The sequence below is a fragment of the Aegilops tauschii genome, chromosome 4, assembly GCF_002575655.3.
Source record: "Aegilops tauschii subsp. strangulata cultivar AL8/78 chromosome 4, Aet v6.0, whole genome shotgun sequence".
In the NCBI taxonomy this organism is placed as follows: Eukaryota; Viridiplantae; Streptophyta; class Magnoliopsida; order Poales; family Poaceae; genus Aegilops; species Aegilops tauschii.
In genome coordinates this window covers 412,473,803-412,486,024 of record NC_053038.3, presented here as the reverse complement: position 1 = coordinate 412,486,024, position 12,222 = coordinate 412,473,803, and the positions used below count along the sequence as shown (strand labels likewise).

The 12,222-nt window shown below is 47.9% G+C and overlaps 1 protein-coding gene across 1 annotated transcript; it reads left to right on the top strand.

The window, feature by feature from the left end:
* The first annotated feature begins 634 nt into the window (after positions 1–634).
* On the top strand, positions 635–4,010 carry LOC109764400 (large ribosomal subunit protein uL15c). Its single transcript, XM_020323233.4, has 3 exons — positions 635–1,157; positions 1,304–1,455; positions 3,650–4,010. Exons 1-3 carry the CDS (start codon positions 734–736, stop codon positions 3,869–3,871), a joined length of 798 nt encoding a protein of 265 aa, XP_020178822.1. The 5' UTR covers positions 635–733; the 3' UTR covers positions 3,872–4,010.
* Positions 4,011–12,222: the final 8,212 nt, after the last annotated feature.

Here is a 12,222-nt window from a genome sequence, read left to right as displayed (position 1 = left end):
TTTATTCTGTCAAGTCTTTCTATAGACATTTGATTGAAAATGGGGTTAAATATCCACATTTCTTTATGTGGAAAGTTAAAATGCCACCTAGGGTGGAAGTTTTCATGTGGCTAACTCTCAGAAATAGTATTCTTACTAAAAATAACTTGCTCCGCAGAGGTTGGAGAGGTGATAATACGTGCCCCTTTTGTGGAAGGGATGAAACTATTAATCATCTTTCCTTCACCTGCTCGGTTGCGCGTTTACTCTGAAATGAACTAAAATGTACTCTCAACCTCACGGTGTGCCTGATACCATAGACTCTTTGGTTGGGTTATTGGGTGAGAAAATTTAATAAAGTAGAGAGAAATTTGGTGATGGTAGGGATCTCTGGAATTTGCTGGACCCTATGAAAATTACGTAATTGTGTTATTTTTTATAATGTACCGCACTTAGCTAAAAATGTTGTGATGACGTTGATACTCGTTTTGCTGGTTCTGGGACGGCTTCGAGCCCAGACCTTAGAAACTTGGTGGTTTCTGGTAATAGAAATCGGAGAGCAAGCTCTCTTTTATCAAAAAAAAATTTTCCTGATATTGACGATACACCCCTTCCAAAATATTTAAATAAGAAAAGCGACTCAAACACACGGAATTGCCCTATCTCCATCTTATCTCACTCCCAAACCCCCACTCATCTACACTTCTATCCACACCGTCGAGCTGCGCACGCGCGCGCCCTCCGCTCCACCGCCATGGCGTCCATCACCCTCCTCTCCCTCGCTCCAGCCGCGACCTTCCTCCACCTCCCGGCCTCCACCGCCTCCTCCTCCCCCCACTTCGCCGCCATTCCCCGCTCCCTCGCCGGCCGCCGGGCCCTCCTCCTCCGCGCGCGCGCGCCCCGCCGCGTCACCGTCGTGTGCAGCGCCGCGGCGGCGGCCGAGGCCTCGGAGGCGGAGCCCGCGGAGAAGTTCCGGCTCGACAACCTGAGCCCGCAGAAGGGGGCGCGGCGGAAGCCGAAGCGGAAGGGGCGCGGTATCTCGGCGGGGCAGGGCGCCAGCTGCGGGTTCGGCATGCGCGGGCAGAAGTCGCGCTCCGGGCCCGGCGTCCGCCGAGGGTTCGAGGGCGGGCAAATGCCGCTCTACCGCCGTCTTCCTAAGCTCCGCGGAATCGCCGGCGGTGAGTCACCTCGCCTCCACAGTCTACATTGTTCATACATGGTCATAATGTGCCCAATTTGGCTTTCAAAACGCAGAAGTGACCGTGCTTGGGGAACGACCGTGATTGCGCAGTAACCTGATGCTACTTCTGCCCTGCCTTTTCAGGAATGCATATCGGGTTGCCAAAGTACGTGCCGTTCAATTTGAGGGACATAGTGCAGGGTGGGTTCAAGGATGGCGATGAGATTTCCTTGGAGTCCTTGAAATCTAGGGGCTTGATCAATCCATCCGGCAGGGAAAGAAAGCTTCCACTCAAGGTACAATACAACCTATGATGATTTACATGGTTATCTCTACCGAGACCAGAGTGTCCTCGCATTTGAATGTTTAGTTTAGCTCAACTTCTCGCCCTGTGTAACTTGATTGGTCTTTCTGTATCCTAGCTGTTGTGCCACAGCTAAGATAAGGTTTTGCGTACGAGGCTAAGGGGCATAACTTGGAGTTGTGGTTGCTCTAGGCAATATTTATTCCTATTTAGGTTTTACCCCCTCTGTACTTTGAAGACTGTACTTTCAACTTTGTTGGAAAGTCAATTTTTTTATGTTTGACCGTATTTCTATAATAATACACCAATATTTATGCCATCAAATTAGTAGCATTAGATTCATTATAAAATATGTTTTCATCATATACCTATCTGGTTTCACAAATATTAATATATTTTTGCACAAACTCGGTCAAACTTTAGTTTGACCCTCCAACAAAGTTGGAAGTACACTCTTTAAAGGACGGAGGGAGTAACGGTTAGTTGACATCATCTTTTCTTGAGATGTAACAAGAAACTCTTACTGGAATTAGTAGATATTCCCCTAACTAAGTAGGTTCCGTAACACAGCACAGCAATTGCAAACTGGACCTAGAATAGTTTTCCATACTAATAATTTTATAATATGGACAGCTATTGATTTTGTCATTAGTTCTTTATGACATCTCTTGTCCTGCTGGACTGCTGGTAACAGTTGATGTTACTTCATAACTTTGGTAAGGTTGATGTTGCATTCAAGAGCTTTATTAGTATATCCTTTTTAGGGAAAAGAGAGATTGATTAATCAATAACCAAATTTGTACAGTTATGCACACAAACGAAGAAATACACGCAGGAACTTGATTATCTCAAACATCACACACACACACACCGCTTCTCACAAGTTGCGAGAGCTCATGAGCGACCTTATTAGCACCTCTCTTAACCTCTGCACCTGGTTCCCAGGTAGAAGTTGCATTGTACCTTTAGCATCGATGATGATGATCAGCATACTCCAGCGTGCCTTATTGTACTCCAGCTGATGAGGGCGTTAACTACCAACAAAGAATCAGATTTGAGAATGATTGGTCGATAAGTATGATTAGCCAGAGAGAATCCTTCCAAACAAGCATACATTTCAGCTTCTTCCGTACATGAACATGTATCGATATTTTTGACACAACTAGGACAACCGCATGCGTATGATCTTGGATGACAACTCCAACTGAAGCATCCCATTACCTCTAGATATCCTGTATCCACATTGGTTTTGCCTAGCCACCAGGCGGCCGTGCCCATGAGTTACTGTTTATATTAGTATGCTGATACACCTTCTCAACATCAAGCAAACCAGGATAAAATGGGCCCTTTTCCTTTCACACCTTCAGATCTAGAGTGCCTGTTTTGTATGGACTGGGCCGATTCATTAGATACTGAACCAAGTCATGAACAGTAGCATCTCCTTAAGAATGAAAAATGTCATTCCTAGGTGCCAAGCTACCCAAAGCATAAGAGGAAATAAAGCTCGAGTATGGTCCTGTATACCTGAACATAATTCTGATAGCTAGAACATATGTCGCTTCATGCTAACGTTCATGCACATTACAGTCATGTCCTAGCTATCATCGTCGGCCATCCCACAGATGTCGCAACTACCAGAATTCTCTGAATTTGCTGCCATTTATTTTTCTTGGTCGCTGATGCATCAGTAGTCACTTGCCATCCAAAAACTCAACCCTCTAAACACGTCGGTATACTTTACAATAGATTACTCTCACCAGCAGCCAAATGGCTACTCCCATCTTTCTTAGTTTCAGCGGATAACGGTGAACCAACTTATAAGCACCTGTGACTGAACAAACACCCATTTTTATCTTACAGCTAGGTAATCAAGTTTATTGAATATTGATCATTTACTGGTAACTGGATCTTTAAAATTTTCTGGGCATCATGACGATAAAAGATATGTTGTATCAATTCAACATCCCAATAGCATGCTTGCAGAAACTAGTAATTATGATTAACAGCTTCATGTGAGCCTATGTTTGTATCAGGGCTCCCCTTACATTTTTCCTTGAGATAAAACAGTTTCAGAAATAACTATGCATTTGTGCACCAAAAGATGGATTTCATCTGCTATTTGCGAATGTCATTTTGTATGGTTTGTGTATGACTGTATGTTTATGTCCTGTTCACCCAATATGTAGATTTTGGGAGATGGTGATCTATCAGTCAAGTTGAACATCAAGGCTGGGGCATTCTCCTCCGCGGCCAAGGAGAAACTTGAGGCAGCTGGCTGTACTTTGACAGTGTTACCCAAGCGGAAGAAATGGCTACCAGCAGCTTATGTGAAGAACCAAGCTCGTGCTGAAGAGTACTTTAGCAAGAAAAAAGGCGGCGCTGTTGAATCTGATGAAGCCACCACATAGAGTTCATACACACTGTACTTCTCTACCCTTCTCTTTAGCATATGTTCATTGCTCCCATCTCATTTCAGAACTACCATGTCAGATGGATTTTGTGTTTATGTGATATAAGCAAGTATATTGTGCCCTTATTTTAGTAAAATGTTACCATGCATGGCCCCTTTTTATGCGGCGTTTCTTAAAAGAAATAGCAGCTTTCACAATTCACCATGTAAACGGGCATTAGTAAAACAAAGCCCTAGGTTTTGGAATTTTGGTTCATAACACAAAGCTCAGTAGTAACACTCTGCACCTGGTTTTACGAATCAATGGCCAATGTTAAATAAATAAATAAATCATGTGCCACTTGCATCAGATATTATAACTTCTGAAATGCATATCCATGTACCAGCACTTGGCTCAATGAGATACAGATCTGTCGATGATTTATATGCCAGTTATTTTCTTGCCAACTTTCTTTTTACTGTTGAGGCTAAAACCTGATGTGGCAAACTCATGCAAGGAGAAACACTGTGAATAATGTAGGGTGTCTATGTTCATGTTCATCTATGGGGCAATTTGGGTTATCTTTGAAATCGCCGTCTCAGCGTCTTCACTAGTGACCTAATGTGTACCTGTGGGCTTCTTAATTGTGCGTGCACTCCCTTTCATGATTCCTGACCAGTGGAGGGCGTGCATATATGGTGCACTGTTCTCCAGTGACAGGAATCTGCAATTATTATTATACAAAGGTGCAACTCATCCTATACACGCATAACAACTGTCCTGTGAACAGAACATTTCAACAGACCTCATCCTAAGGTTGCGTGTTTGAAGGAGTTTGATTAGGACAGCTCAAGGTATATATTCTAAGGTCTTGTATTTCTTTACAGAGGGAGTATGTTGCTAAGTACAAACACTTTTACATGATAATTCTTCGTATCATCTAGGGGCTCTGCAAAATATGAGGATTTTTTCTTTTGACTTGATCTGGTAGTATGGACAGTACATTTCCCCTGGAAACTGTAGGCTGAACTTTAATGTTCCCTCGGTGTTCATCAGTGGGCGATCCATGCACTGTTCCTATACAAACACTACTGTTTTTCTATGATTGCTCAAACATAAATGCCTGCCAAGGAGTGCTTCCCCGTCTTGTGACTTGTCCTATTAGGACGTTACATTATGCGCATGCCCATGATTATAGTGCTCATGATCTGTAATCTGCAACTACTCCCTCCGTTCCGAATATAAGATGTTTTGGATATTTTAATATGGACTACATACAGACTGAAATGAGTGAACAAACACACTAACGTGTCTATATACATCTGATTCAGAAAAAGTTGGAACAATTTGTGAGCCAAGGGAGTATCATTTATTTATTTTTGCATTGGTGAGAATTATTCCGTTCTCTTGATCCCTCCTGACATTGTCACTTCTCTTTTGAACCGGCTTATTGCATACCATTTCAATTGTTTATATGCTCACTGAATTTCCCGGTAAACATTTCTCTTACAATTCCATTCCACCCCAGCATTAGTCTATGGATGTATTAATTTGAAAAGCAAAGCTGATAGAAGCACTTACTATTTTAGATGGACATATACCGCCCCTAGCCACTATTTAAATCCAAATCATATAACTAATCTATCATGTTGGTTTCGTATGAACGTTGCGTGGCAACATTTTGAATGGTCATATGTAGATGGTCAATCTTGAGTAGTTTAATGCCACATTGACAAACTAGTTAAGCAACGCGCTAACACATTCAGTAAGCATCTGAAGTCTAATATCACTGCAAGTATTTGAACAATAATAGTATAATACACAGGTCTGGACGCCTCGTCGCATATTAATTTTTTCCTAGAAAATACCCTCGCAATGTCTGGATTGACCCGTGGACGTGATAGAACAGCAATCTCTTTACTCTCCAAGCGAAGTTGCTAAATCAAAATTTACAGATAAAGATGGTGTTGCAAAGTTAACTATCACGGATACTTGGATATTGAGGTCACAGTAGAGTTACACTTGTGCACATTTATGCAAGGTTTCTTCTGAGCGCATGTACGTAGCAGGCTGTTCCTCCCCTTGTCAACGCTTTCAGAGAGAGAGAGAAAGGAGAATATTTCATGCTACAAACGAGAAAATTCCCCAGCCAAAGAGAGATGGATCGGGTATCCTGCTCAAGTATTTTACGGAGCAGCGTCTGGTTCAGAAAGTTGTTGGTAAATATGCTCTTGTTAAAATCACTTCCATATTTTCTTTCGCATAAACGCGGCACAAAACAAACTGACTGTTGGTTCACTGTTGATAACACAAGCATAGGGTGTTGAGAGTTGAGACACACACACGGTACGTCGACTGCTGAGGAAATTGCTGTAACAGACCCGATCTAGGGAGAGAGAGGAGGGGATGATTTGGTAGGGAAGGGGATCTTGAAGAAGGAGAAAGGAGGCCGAAAGGAGAAGTACAGCTTCTCGATCTGTTTAGATGCTAGTTCATACATACCCCGCACTCACACAGCCGTGAGGCATAAGTACAACTCGGCCGCAGCCCACCCACTCACACCTACTACCCTGCCATCTCGGGCCCGCCTGTAAGCGCACTGCTTCCCTTCTCCTCCACGTTCTCCCTGGCTTGTGGCCCCATCTCGTCAGCGCCCTGTAGAGGCTGCGAGGCCGCCATGTCAGTCGTGACATTCACCCCTCCTTGAGTGCCGCCTTGACCCCAAGGCAGAGTAGCAGGGAACTGTTGTTGCAGACGAGCGGGATCTTCCCAGGTCGCCAACGATGCCAGCAGTCCTTCCCAATGGATCAACAGGCGAGTGTTCTCCTTGTTTGCCATTCTGACTTGCTTGGTGGCGAGAACAGCTATTGGCACATGCTCCGCCTGCAAGATCTCGTTAGTAGGGGGTAAGTCTGGGTTTGCTTGTACCTCAGCTCCTTCTGCGTTCTTCAGCAGGGAGACGTGCACCACTGGGTGGATTTTACTTGTGGATGGAAGATCCAGCTTGTAGGCGACAGCCCCCACCTTTGCAATGATCTTGTACGGGCCGTAATACCTGAAGGCGAGCTTCTGAAACGGTCGTTGAGCGATCGATGTTTGAATGAACGGCTGTAGTTTGAGCAACACTGAATCCCCGACTTCGAACGAACGCTCAGTTCGGTGTCGGCCGGCCTGTGCTTTCATGCGATCCTGCGCCTTTTTCAGCTGCTGTTGCAAATGCTCCATCATAATCTCCCTCTCTCGCAGCCACGCTGCTAAGTCTGGAACAGAGCAGTTGTCGACTTGCGACACACCGAACTCGCGAGGCAGGTCACCATATATGACTTCAAATGGGGTTCTGCCCAGCGATGAGTGAAAGGAGGTATTGTACCAGAATTCCGCGAGCGCTAACCATTTTGCCCAGTTGGCCGGGCATGCGTGAACCGCACATCGCAGATAAGTCTCTAGGCATTGGTTCACTCGCTCCGTCTGCCCATCCGTCTGCGGATGGTAAGAAGAACTCATGCGCAACTCGGTGCGACACAACTTGAACAGCTCTTGCCAGACATTGCTCGTAAACACTCTGTCCCTGTCAGATATAATAGCCATTGGCAGCCCATGCAGACGGAATATCTCTCCCATGAACAGCTTGGCCACTTGAAGAGCTGTGTATGGGTGTCTCATGGGTAGGAAGTGGGCGTACTTCGAGAACTTGCCGACCACCACTAAGATCACGTCATATCCGCAGGACTTGGGCAAACCTTCAATGAAATCGAGCGACACGATCGCCCATGGTTTCTGCGGGATCGGCAATGGTTGAAGAAGGCCTGCCGGGGACGTCCTCTCCGTCTTTGCTTGCTGACACACCAGACAATTCCTGACCATGTCTTTGACCTGCTGCTTTAGTCCCTTCCAAGCAAACAGCTGTTTGATGCGATTGTAGGTTGCATAGAATCCAGAGTGGCCTCCAGCAGCGCTCGAGTGCAGCGAGTTGATCAGGTGCTGCCGTGTCTGCTTGTCTTCTCCAATCCAGATTCTGCCTTGGAAGCGAAGGATCCCGTCCTGTGCGGTGAACTCTGGTTCGCTGGCCGGGTCCAGGGCTAAGCTGGTTAGCTTCTTTGTTGCGTTGGGATCGTCTTTGTAGCTGTTTTTAACTGCTTCTAACCAAGCTGGTTTGCACACTGCCAGTGCCACCAGCTCACTTTCATCAGCGTGGTCGCGTCGAGACAGCGCGTCCGCGGCACGGTTTGCCAACCCAGCTTTGTATTGGATGACGTACTGGAGCCCCACTAGTTTAGTGAACGCGCGCTGCTGAATCGGAGTGTGCAATCTCTGATCTGTTAGATGCAGCAAACTTTTCTGGTCTGTCCTCACCACAAATTCTGCGTGTTGGAGGTATGGTCTCCATCTGTCAACTGCCAGGAGCAATGCCAGGCACTCCTTCTCGTAAGCTGAGAGCCCTAGATTGCGCGAAGAGAGCGCTTTGCTCAGGTACGCAATGGGGTGGGAGTTCTGCATTAACACTGCTCCAATGCCTGTGCCGCTTGCGTCAGTCTCGACCATAAACTGTTTGGTAAAATCTGGCAATGCCAACACCGGGGCTTCGACTAGTGCTTGTTTGAGTGCCTGAAAGGCTGCGTCTGCGGTTGGAGTCCACACGAACAGCGTATTCTTCTTGAGAAGATCTGTCAAGGGCTTGGAGATAATCCCAAAGTTTTTGACAAACTTCCTGTAGTAGCCGGCTAGACCAAGGAACCCTCTGAGTTGTTTGACTGTGTCAGGCACTGGCCACTCTTGTACTGTTTGAACTTTGCTTTTGTCGGTTGAAACCCCATCTTTGCTCACGTAGTGCCCCAAGTAGTTGATTGTTTGCTGAGCAAATGAACATTTGGACAATTTGACATAGAATTGATGCTGTCTCAACAGTTGCAGGACTTGAGCCAGAAGATCTCGGTGCTGCTCCAACGTTTTCGTGAAGACCAAGATGTCGTCCATGAAAACCACTACACCTTTGCGGTTGACCGGGGCTAACACATTGTTCATATTCCCCATGAAAGTAACTGGGGCGTATGCCAGACCATACGGCATTACTTTGAACTGGAAATGCCCCATGTGCGTCTTGAACGTAGTTTTAAACTCGTCCTCCGGCACCAGCCTGATCTGGTGATATCCAGCCCGTAGGTCCATCTTGGAGAACCAACAGGCCCCTGCCAGTTCGTCCAGGAGTTCCTCAATGATTGGCATTGGGTATGTGGCCTTTAGAGTGATCGCGTTCAGGTGTCTGAAATCCACACACAACCTCCATGTTTGATCTTTCTTTTTCACTAGCAAAACTGGCGACGCAAATGGACTGGTACTGGCGGTAATGAGCCCTTTGGCAAGCAGTTCCTTAACTTGAGCCTCAATTTCGTCCTTCTGCTCTGGTGTGTATCGATATGGTCTGAGATTCACTGGTTTTGCTCCTGGTAGCAAGGGTATGGCATGGTCCCATTCTCTGTGCGGTGGCAGCTCTGTTGGCTCCTGAAAAAGGTCCTGGTACTCGTCCAAAACTTGCTGAATAGTTGTTGGTACAGGAGTGATTTCCACTTGTCCTTCACTTATGCACAGCATCACCACGTGTGCCACCGAGTCTTTTGCCTCTAGCTCTTGCAGCTCTGTCACTGATATGGCTGGCACTGTTGAGGAAGCAGCTGTTAGACCCTGCAACAAAATGCTCTTCCCTTCATGCTGGAACTTCAATGTTTTTACTCCCCAATCCACCAGCATCTGTCCGCAGCGCTCCAGCCAGTCCATTCCCAGCACCATGTCATAACAGCCTAGCGACAACACCCGCAGATCAGTGATAAATTGATGTCCCTGCGTCTCCCATTTACACGCTGGTATGTATCCACAACAAGATAACAGCCCTCCATCAGCGATTTTTACTGACACAGGTTCCATCTGCTGTACTTGAGTTGACATCCTTGCTGCGACATCCTTGCTGACGAAGCTGTGGGAACTGCCAGAGTCTACCAATATCAACACTTCACGCCCCCCGATCTGTCCCAGCAAACGGACCGTACGCGGAGTGGTCTGCCCTGTCGTTGCGAGCTTTGATATGGACATGAGCACCTCCTCGTCCGAATCAGACTCTGCTTGTTGTCTGTCGCGCTCCTCAGCTTGTAGCAGCTCGAGGAGTTCCTCCACCACGTGCAGCTAGACGGTGGCTGCGCACTGATGGCCCTGGCCCCAGCGTTCGCCGCATTTGAAGCACAGCCCCCTTGCTCTGCGATAGTTGCGGAGTGCGGCTACACGATCTTCGCCTCGTCCTTGCTCAGGGCGACGGTCGGCCGCACGCGCTGCGTCCAGCGCCCGGCGATCCTCCGCTGCTGCTTGTGGGGCAGGTAACGGTATGCGCTGCGGCGCCGCTGGCCCGGCTATTGCTGGAGCTGGTCGCGCTGGGGGTCTTGGCGGCGCTGGATCATACCGTCTGTGCTCACGCCACGGCATCGCCTCCACCAATTCTTCCTGCAACAGGGCCAAGGAAAAGGCAGAATCCAAGTTTTGCGGTCTATGTAAAGCAACTCCAGCGCGAATTCCAGCCTTTAACCCATCTAGGAATTGAGTTGTAAAGTAAATCGGATCGAACCCAGAATTATGCGCTAGAATATGATGCATTAATTCCTCAAACTGCCCCATATACTCCTCTACGGATCCTGTCTGTTTCAGAATGTTAAACTGACGGAGATGCATTTGGTACTGATCTCGACCAAATTTCTCCTTCAGTGCCGTGCATAGGCCCTCCCAAGTGGACAAGCAACTCGCTGCTTCGTGCAGTTGCAGCCAGCGAGCGGCGGTGCCTGTGAAGTGTAAGGTGGCTACACGAACCCAGATATCGGGCTGAATACCATAAACATCGAAGTATTTTTCGCATCTAGACTTCCAGAACTGTGGGTTTTCACCGTCGAATTGGGGAAAATCCAATTTCGGTAGCGCCCAGTGATGCGTGTGCGGTGACTGCTGCGTGGCGTGTGGCGGTTCCCAATTAATCATACGACTCGACCCAACTCCTACAGATGCGTAGTTCTCCGGTAGGGATTGGTACGTACCCTTGACCGGAGGCGGCTGCAGGGTGGTGACCACCCCGTGAGCCCCACCCCCGGAGTTGAAGATCTCGCCGTGGCCACTTGGCCCGTGGTGCTCGGGGCCCATCATCGGAGGAGACGGAGCCGGAGGCACCACCACTTCTTCCACCGTCTCGCCTTGCGTCGCGAGTGCCGGGTGGAGGGCGATCCGTCCCACTTGGGTGCGGAGCTCGTCGAGCTCGCGTTGCAGGTTGGAGACCGCCGGCCTCCAGAGCTCGAGGGACGCCTGGATGGCCTCCAGGCGAGCGTCGTTCGCCGCACGCCCCTCGTTGACGGATCGGATCAGATCCGCGAGTTGTGTCTCCATCGTCGCCGCTTGCTTCGCTTGCTTGGTCTGGTAGCGCGGCTTAGGATACGCAGTCTCCAGATCGACTGGACCTCTGATACCACTTGTAACAGACCCGATCTAGGGAGAGAGAGGAGGGGATGATTTGGTAGGGAAGGGGATCTTGGAGAAGGAGAAAGGAGGCCGAAAGGAGAAGTACAGCTTTTCGATCTGTTTAGATGCTAGTTCATACATACCCTGCACTCACACAGCCGTGAGGCATAAGTACAACTCGGCCGCAGCCCACCCACTCACACCTACTACCCTGCCATCTCGGGCCCGCCTGTAAGCGCACTGCTTCCCTTCTCCTCCACGTTCTCCCTGGCTTGTGGCCCCATCTCGTCAACGCCCTGTAGAGGCTGCGAGGCCGCCATGTCAGTCGTGACAATTGCATGATTTTTTTTTTTTTTTTTGCAAAAAGGATACACTTTATTGGCCCAACATTCCTGCTGGAACACCTCTGTGAGTCCTACCATACGAAGTGAATGCTTGACAACGTCTTCTTGATGATAAATACTGTACAGTCGTCCACTTGAGTTTATGGAGCCGTTGTGTACCATAGTCAATGGTCCTCACGTACTATACCTTTCATGCAAGGCAGGCAATTCTGTCGATTTCGCCAAGTATTATATTACATGAAAAATACACGCTATTATTATCTTCCCATCGTCCACCTCATCGACACAGGAATCTCAGACCCTGGAGACAAAAGATGGCAACGAAAGCAGAGACTGTAGCCCGGCCCAGTGGATGGATCTCATCTACATACGCCTGGCTGATTGATACTAGCACAGGAGCGCAACGACCAGGAGACCTTTTCGTAAGAGCGAGGACCGAACAAAGGGCCGGGGCGAGCGAGGCGAGATCGGCCCTACTCGTACGTGTCTGAAGTCTGAGACGAAGCCTGAACCGATGACGGATGGAGCAATAAAATTTCCCCG

Excerpts from the sequence above, each read along its gene's own strand:
- LOC109764400 (XM_020323233.4), top strand. The coding sequence starts at position 734 with ATGGCGTCCATCACCCTCCTCTCCCTCGCTCCAGCCGCGACCTTCCTC. Across the intron at positions 1,158-1,303 it reads GCTCCGCGGAATCGCCGGCG|GAATGCATATCGGGTTGCCA; the intron begins GTGAGTCACCTC and ends CTGCCTTTTCAG. Across the intron at positions 1,456-3,649 it reads AAAGAAAGCTTCCACTCAAG|ATTTTGGGAGATGGTGATCT; the intron begins GTACAATACAAC and ends CCCAATATGTAG.